This window comes from Rhipicephalus microplus, chromosome 2, assembly GCF_043290135.1.
Source record: "Rhipicephalus microplus isolate Deutch F79 chromosome 2, USDA_Rmic, whole genome shotgun sequence".
Taxonomy (NCBI): domain Eukaryota; kingdom Metazoa; phylum Arthropoda; class Arachnida; order Ixodida; family Ixodidae; genus Rhipicephalus; species Rhipicephalus microplus.
Genome location: NC_134701.1, coordinates 95,531,566 through 95,540,339, shown reverse-complemented (window position 1 = coordinate 95,540,339; position 8,774 = coordinate 95,531,566). Strand labels below are relative to the sequence as shown.

Sequence of the window (8,774 nt, the reverse complement as noted above, 5' to 3'; positions counted from 1 at the left end):
TCCGCTCCAAAGTGCTGTGGGACGACGCCCTCTGCGACGGGCCCGCCAGGCCCGAGGTCCGCCAGGCCTTGGTTCAACGGGTCAGGTTGGTCGCCGAGATCGTCATAGGGAACCCGGACTAGGGTCCTTTCCCACATGCTTTGCCTAAATGTACCTAATAAAATGTTTCCTCTCTCTCTCTCTCTCTCGTATCCCAACACCCATAATATACAAGCGTATGACATTTAGCAGGGTGTATTCACCAGAAAACGACTCGTGCCCACCGATTCCTCCACTCTTGTTGGTGCAAAGCATAGGTTAGTCACTCACCTTGTTCCACGTTGAGAAGCACGAAAAGCGAGAAAATGAAAATCTCCACTGAACTCGGGTGCCTACTGAATTTGCTCCTTCTTGACCGAGCCCTATAATTGATATCAATGGATGGATTTTTACGTTGACTGCATGACTCGTATTTAGGATGCATACAACAGCAGAGTGGTGCGACCGAGAATCAAACAGCCAGCAGAATTTTATGTGGATGAACGCATTTATTCGTACTGCGCAGAATGAAACAACCTAAAAGTACACTCAAATGGTGTGATTTCCAAAATAATTGTATTCGTGTTGTTTCGTTTCTTTGGTGGCTATTTGTGGAGAGCTAACGGTGTCGAGGATACATTTTGTATGTAAATGAACCACTTACTTGCGACAACTGTGTAACAGCACAGGCAGCGTTTCATGCCAGGTTATTGCACTTGCCGCTGACACATGGAATCGGACTGTAACCAATTTATTTACTTGTTAACCTAATATCTTAATTACGCCATGAGGAGTAGTTTACTGGGGCATTCTGGAACATAACAGTTATGCAATTGTCATCACAGTAAAACGAAAGACTAGTTTCCTTTCTATTTTTTTCTACTTGCATCCGTGTACGGTCGAATGAATTGCATAGTTGCGTATTGTTATCGATAGTTTTAACATCACAATTTTGTATACACACCACGGACGTATTTGCTAAGGCTTCGTTGGCATTAATAAAATACTGCTATACAAAGGACAACATTGCATTTTGAACTTTACCGCAAAATATTTACACAGATAATCGTTTCTCAAGACCTGCTATAAATAAATTGACTACTTCCTACGCCTTGTCACATGAGAGGAGTCACGGGCACTCACGAAACATTATGATAGGTACTTAAACTACCTGACTGAGCATGACGCTGAGGAAATCAAGCAAACATAGGCTCGAGACATGCCCATACCCGCTTTTTTATCAAAGATGGGCTTTGCTAATACTTTTCAGCAACTTCACACTCTGATTTTCTTGTGGTTGGGAAAATCTCGATATAATACAACAACCGTATATACATTTGATCATGTATTTATGTCCTGCGACACGAAGAAGACGACTAGCTTGAGACGGCTCCATATATTAACGAAAAAGGTATTTGTACGTACCTTAGAAATTCAATAACAGGCTACGATTACGTACAAGACAAGTTCGTAAGTCAGCAACAGGCTTTTAGAATATATCTGAAAATAACACCTATGTAAGGTAGATGACCTTCCAGTTAACAGATAGACAGGTGAATCAAGGCTTCGTTTTTTCTTTTGAAGACATGACCCGTAGCGGCTTCGCACCACCGACAAAGATGGCAAGCACATAAGCACTTTCGTCTATGGATAAGTACGTCACAAACTATACGTAACGGTCTCTTCCTCCTTTTCCCCTGCATTTACATAAAATATAAAACCAGAAAATTGAGAAAAAAAGACGATCAATTTAAAGCAACCAAATTTTAGCGCCCAGCCATTTGTCTCAACCGTTTCTAATAGTGACGCGCCTCGTTTCTCGCTCACGCAGACGGTTGACATGATGGATCCCTGTAGTCAAGAACGATCGCCGCAGTGACTTTGATACACCCATCGTGGCACGAGGTGCATTTGCCGGCAGGATGAGATATACCGAGTGGCCCACGAGGGCAAGTCTCTAGAGAAACAACTTCCCCGGGTTCATGATGCCCTTCGGGTCGACGGCGTTCTTGAGTGTGCGCATGAGTTGAACGCCGCTTTCGCCAACCTCTCGGACCAGCAGGCCACGCTTGCCGATACCAATACCGTGTTCTCCTGTACACGTACCGTTCAGGTCCAGAGCCCTGTGCAAGAAAAAAAAATGAGTTTAAACGCCAAGTACAAAAGCTCCAAAAAGTCATTGGGTCTTGTAAGACGCGCACAGGAACAGATGGATACACCGAACAGGGTAATGTTGTTTTCACAGCTTTCGCGCTACAATGCACCATCTAGCGAGCGCAATAACTCACGAATAACATGGCAGGAAAACGCAAATAATGGGCAGCCGTCCCGAAGGATGACAATGCAGGAGAAATTGCGTCATTATCGATCAGAGCTGGAGAACGATAACATACATGTTCATTGTTCTGGTAAGGCATGACTAAGGCTGTCGTCCCATGACCCCAAAGGCGAAAAACTCAATATATTGATTATGGAGTATTTCTGAACTACTAAGCTAAAAGCAGTCTGAGAGTGCACTGCTGAATTCAGTTCCTTCGTGAAATATTCTTGCTGAGTCAAAACATTTAACAACGATTTTATATATCCTCTAGCATAGAGGAGTGCTACCCTCAGACATCTCATTAGGTGCTATCTAGCATGTCTCTCTCTATTGTAAAATGCACGAGAACGACGATTACGCACACAGACTGTGATTTCAGTCGTTATTTGAGCTACAGGTTCACACAATGGATGCAGAGCGGTAGCGATGTCCTCGAGCGATGCGTGGTAGAGAGAGGCACGACAGATAATGCTGAAGAGGATGCCCTGCTGCCGCTTTCTTCTTTGCTTCAATCATGATATACATAATAAACATGCTTGGCCCACATGACCTTGACAGTCATCTCAAAAAAAAAAAAGAAAACGAACACGGTTGGTAATTGATGAGCCTAATGCACGACCGCAATGCGATTCTTCGCAAGTTTAGGCGAACAGTACGATGAAGCTTGAGCACTGTCCATCTTACAATCTTTAAAATTAGCATTTCATATATTTAAAATGTAAATAAAACCAAAGAGTAGTAATTGATACACTACGTAGGTAATTATGACATAATTATTGGCATTGGCAACCACTGATTTGGTGGCGTAAAATTGCATGTCTCCTAAAGCAAATAAAAGCCTTCATAAGTGAGTGAGCTGAAATGCGTGTCTATATAGTTTTGCTAATGTTTCCTAACATGCCTGTTGCCGAGATCGTGCAAGATTAGCAGTGTGCGTGTTGAGCTCTTTTGGCTGTTTTGCTGAATGACAACTTATATGAAGACACTGAATTGCTGTGCATATTGGAGACGCTCGAGTTCTCGCACTGATATTAGCGATGAATTATCACACGTAGAGGTAGTTCGCAGGCACATGATAAGAAAAAAAAAGAAACCTGATGGACTCTATTTCGTGTTAATCACGATTAACGTTGATGCCGTTTCTCGTTGAAGTACTGTATAAACCATAAATAGTATACAGGTTGTAGATTATTCTGTAAGATAACATAGATAAGGTTTTTGTGAGTTGCGCGGTGCATTGGGAAAAAGAATGTACTGTGGCAAGTTATTATTACAGGAACAATCACGAAACAAGGCGAAGTAGCAAGCGAATTGCTCTTCGTTTCTCCGATTTGTTGTCTGGTTACTTTCCTGCTGGGGAGTCAGGCTGCGATTTGTCCACGATGAAGTTTTGAGTGCATACCACCAGTTTTGTGCGTCGTACTCTGCGAGCAGAATCGGTCGCTTTCATAAGGATGACAGCGCGAATACGAGAAACAGACACCAGCCCTGCACAGTGCGGATCTCTATATATACCTTGTCTTACCGGTCCTGTCTATAGTTCTCTGTGTTTGTGCTGTTATCTTTACGAAGTGATGCACCACCAACCACCAGCGTGTCAACAATCGTTATTGAAATTGGTTGAGAGAAAAGAGCCGCTCTTCGTCTGATGCAGACGCACCTGCTGGCCAATTTGTGAGCCACGTCGAAGATGTTGGCGGTGTCCTTTGGGTCCTGCGGGTCGAACAGCATCATGGTGTGGAAGTTGCCGTCACCCACGTGGCCCACGACGGTGGCCACGATGCCGTGCTGATCGATGTCCTCCTTGGCGGCCGCCACTAGCGCCGGAAGCCGCGAAATGGGCACGCACACATCGGTGACGTAGCACCGCGTGTTCGGGCGCAGGGCGCACGTGGCGTAGAAGATGGCGTGCCGCGCCTTCCAGAGCTTGCTGCGCTCCTCGGGCTCGCGCGCCCAGTGCAGCTCCGATGCGCCGTTACCGTGCGCAATCTCGGTCACTATGTCCACCTGGCAAAGAGAAGGCTGCTTGAGCTAAAAGAGAAAAGCACTGTCGGGACACCTTTGCAGTCTAAAAATCTAACGCACAAGCCTCACCACCGATATAGAAAAGAAAAATAGCCCCACGCCTACAAGTCCCAACTTGTTGCAATGTCATGTTGGCACTATCGATTTTCTGATTGCGCAGTTGGGCTCGTTGCGGTGTAAAAACTGTTGTACAAAGGGAACCATTTTAACTGAAAATGAGAGACATTGCATGAAATGCGGATTACTTACAAAACAATTGAGCATATGAGTTGAGTTGTGCTCATGTTTTCCGCTGAGGTGAGTTATGACCCCGTTGTCGTTTTTTTCTTGTTAGGAGGGTGTAGATAATGCTCGATTGCCACCCCCCCCCCCCACGTAGTCAGCTAAGGTGTACGTTAAGTACTTGTACCTCTATATTAGGGGTCTCAAACACGAGGCCCACGGGTGTTTCGCAAGTGGCCTACCCACATATTCGTTTCTTTGTCTGATATATTTGAAATTTTTCTTTAAAAAGTATGTTCATAAAGTACGCAGACGTGGGTGGTCTGAAGTATTTTTATGCGTGAGTCACCCGATGCGCTTACAACGTGTTCAAACGTAGCAATGAAACAAAACGTACGCTTCTGAATCAGTGTCTTCTCAAAATGTTCTTCAAAGCATAAGTACAATTTGTATGCAAAAAGTGGAATGCAACACAGAACGAACTAGAGAGGAGACCGATGGCACAGGCGCGCTCTCGCCACCCATCAATTTCGTGTTATGCCGATTCCTTGAAAGACAGGCCAGCCACGTTTTTTTGTGCGTGTGTCGATGTTGCCTCATGCGATTGTCACTTTCTGTATTTGATGACGTGTTTCGCCTTAGTAATTCCTGTAGTTATTGCTTCATCAAACGCTCGGTGCACGAACCTGCTCTCTCACGGCTTCGTCCGAGGAACCGTGGAACTCGAGGAACAGGGTAGGCGTCACCTTATAGTCTGTCTTGCTGTATTTGTTGCAGGCCGTGATGGTGTGCTCGTCCAGGAACTCGATGCGGGCCACGGGGACGTTGCATTGCAGCGTCTGCACCACAGCCTCGACGGCCGCCGTTGTGGTCGGGAAGGGAACCACAGCCGCCACGACCACCTGCGCTCGAAATCGTTATAACGTGATGCCTGAAATGACGTCGAGCCCAGACTGCTGCTGCTGCTGTCCTCTAGGGGTGTGGTTTGGGATGACAGGTCTGAATTCATCTTGGGTTATTGGAAATTTAAGTGATTTGGCATGTGATTCAAAAAAGATAGTCAATGAGCTAAAGAATTTATACGCTTTAAAGTGGAATATCTGCTACCTTGATTATAGCTGATGGTTCAGGACACGCGATATGAAGTTTTGTGACCGGAAATGTAACTGTTCATGATCCGCCAAACAAACAGCACAATTATGTCGGCACAGCATATAGGGCTACAGCTGCACGTATGCGATTTGTAATAGTTGATGCCAGGCACAAAACGAGTTTATTCTCACATTTATTGGTTTGCAATAATTTTGATCTTATTTTGACTTTGTACGCTGGAGTGTCATTAAAGGCGTTTAAGATGCAAGAGAACAAGAACGCGCGTTTTGAATGTCGTGAAATCACATGGAAATTTCGTATGCAGCGTCCTTATGGTACCGACCACACGAAGTTGGTTGTTGACTTGGTGTGTGGACATAAAGAAAATGAAATTTTTTATTTCAGGATATCTCAGAATATGCAGGTTACATTATCCATGTGCTTGGAGAGACTAATGCTGTGGGCATTCACTTAATAATGGCACGTTAAAAGTGTTGGTGGGAAGTGTCCAAGTTTGTTGTGTGGCACACCATTCAGGGATTCTCAATAAATGGAAAAAAAGTTAAGCCCGTGAGGTGCAGTTGGGTCAAGAATAATAGAAAAATGCTCTGATTGGTGCCGAGAGCCCAGTGGTCTTGTCGTACGAGAATCTGCCTGCAAATAATTGCGCATGCGATGCATAGACCTACTCCGTGTTTGTAAACATGGTAGGCGTTGAGTGACGTCACGCCGAGTTGGCTCCACCCAGTCGTCTCAGCTAAAAGCGCGCCACCACTCTCTATGATGACGTGACAATAAGCGCAGCAGGCGCACAAGCTGCCTTCGAGAACAGCGCGTCAGGGCGCCTCTCGCATGTTTAGAAGCGGCGGCCGCAGTAGAGGAAGTTGCAGTGGCTGTAGAGGGGCTCTGAAATGCCCATATCAAGTGTGTTGACATGTAACTCTATAGCTTTGAGAACCTCATCAAAACATATGAGGTATCTGAATGGCATAAATGTAGCTCATTTGCGAAATTTCATCGCCGTTGCTGCACCTACGTCAGCCGTGCACATTTGAATTTGTACTCATGTAAGGAGAGACCCAGTTCAACAAGAGGCTCTAGGGTACAATACGCAAATGTGTAACGTAAAAACCCACAGCCACAGATTGTTACGGTAAGTCCTCGCGTATAAGAAATGTACTGAAGTAGCTATTGATGCAAATTACAAGGGCTATCTTGGCGAAACTTTCATCCGCAACACGCTTTCGATAATGCTTCCACAACATGCTGTGGACATTACGGCTACGTATTTGTGTAGTTCGCGGCTCAATTGGTACGCTCAACTCGGCGCCGCAAAATGCGTATAGGCCGTAAACAGAATAGGCAAGTTTCCCTGGTAATGTTTTTTTATGAATTCATACAAAGGTGAAAAACTCGTGAAGCGCACCACAGCCAAAATCTCTGCCCGATACACTTGTGTCAGGTTTGTCATTGTAGCCGCCTATTATCAGAACAAGCATAGTTTTATTCATAGTTTCATTCACTGCAACTTCAATTAACACTACCCACGCAAGAAGAACACATACTCGATGACGGCGTGACACCTTCAGCTCACGCGAGTATAACGAAATTGTTTTGACGTGCGTAAGACTTTTGCAGCTATATCAAAAACGGCAACTGTGAAAAATGCTTCGCAATTGGCAATACTATCCAAAACATTAACGTGCTTTGAGGTAAACGTGCTCGATACGCCTCCACGGCCTATAAAGAATCTGTAATTCTATGGGTTGTTCCAACGCCTCTGGGTAAGTCACTTCAAGGCATAACCAATAAAGCGGCGTCGAAGGCAAATTGCATTTGAAAGCTGCGGCTGATTTGCAATGGTTTTCGTCAACAAAGAACTAAAAAAAAACAAAAAACCTAGTCACATTATTTTTCGGTCTTCCCTCGCAAATCACTAATATCATGACAGCTCGTCGGTACACCGTTTTTTCGTTTGCACGACGACAAACAGAGCACGCAACAGCGAAGACTTAGCAGCAACAGCGGAAGGTGCAGTGACTTTTGCCTACCACCCGAAAACGAGTGCCCGATGAGAGAACCACCGCATTTTCCTGACGCATGTTCGGTGAAATTCGTCTATAATAGCAGCAGTAGCAGAAGCAAAACAAAAAAATGCTGACAAGGCCACATGTACGTTTACTTAAAACGACTCGAAAGAGAAAGCCATTTTCTTTCTCTATTCAGGAGATGTACGAGGGAACAGGGAAGACGTGAAATTTCCAAGAAGCGCATTCAATTTCGTTTCTCGAGGTCGCGTGCTCTAAAGCTTTCCTCGCCGCCCAAAGGAGGGCGCTCAGCAGCATCGTGTGGTGTTTTGTCGCATGCCGCCACGCCAGAATTCGTGACGACATGGTGGTTTCTTTCGGCAACGTCATCACACGGCGATTTTTTTTTTTTCATCACTCGTCGCCCCCACCTTGGCTCCACGTTTACTGACTACCTAACAAGCCTGCTTGAAGCGTCTTGTATGTGCAGATCTTACCTGTGCAAGGATATTTTGTCTGACAGCAGGGTTTTCACCATTTATTACAATGGGGGTTTCCATTAAATGCTCAGAATGGATTGTAATGAATATACCTGTCACGGTCTGTGTACACAGGAAAAAATTGTGCGGGGAACGTATGATATGAATATTAATACCTTGTGGACTGCGTCCCGCGAACCATAGGGCATACCAACCATCCGAGAATACTACACGAAAAAGTAACAGTGTCGCCACGAGGGCGAAACAATGAATGCGATAGCAACTTGGAATGTAACGCTTAGAATGGTTAACAGATAGTAACGTGCATCGCACTGCTCACGTAGAAGCGACTCACAAAACCAACATACACAGGGTGAGAGGTAACTAACAACGTTTACAGCTCGACGCTTAACGCGGTTTAAACAAAAGCGACGTATTAAACGAAATCACAGGTACAGATATGAGTGCGAACTAACCAGTGTACCAATTGTTACTTCGATGTGCTCGAAATGCAAGCTCTTTTCGCAAACGGGGCCTGCCCATCGAGCGAAGTGATCTGTGTGCGCCAGGCAACTAAACGCAATCTTTCCG

At 45.1% G+C, this 8,774-nt stretch overlaps 1 protein-coding gene across 3 annotated transcripts in view; it reads right to left on the bottom strand.

Moving 5' to 3' along the window:
• Positions 1 to 507: 507 nt before the first annotated feature.
• LOC119182086 (putative D-lactate dehydrogenase, mitochondrial) overlaps positions 508 to 8,774 on the bottom strand; it is a 51,114-nt gene continuing 42,847 nt past the window's right edge. For all 3 annotated transcript variants that reach the window (XM_075886679.1, XM_075886680.1, XM_037433214.2), the window contains exons 5-7: positions 5,272 to 5,487; positions 3,999 to 4,345; positions 508 to 2,141 (exon numbers count right to left, since the gene is read on the bottom strand). In XM_075886679.1, the coding sequence (XP_075742794.1) occupies positions 1,976 to 2,141; positions 3,999 to 4,345; positions 5,272 to 5,487 (729 nt within the window). In that variant the 3' untranslated portion in view covers positions 508 to 1,975. The remainder of the gene's footprint in view (positions 2,142 to 3,998; positions 4,346 to 5,271; positions 5,488 to 8,774) is intronic.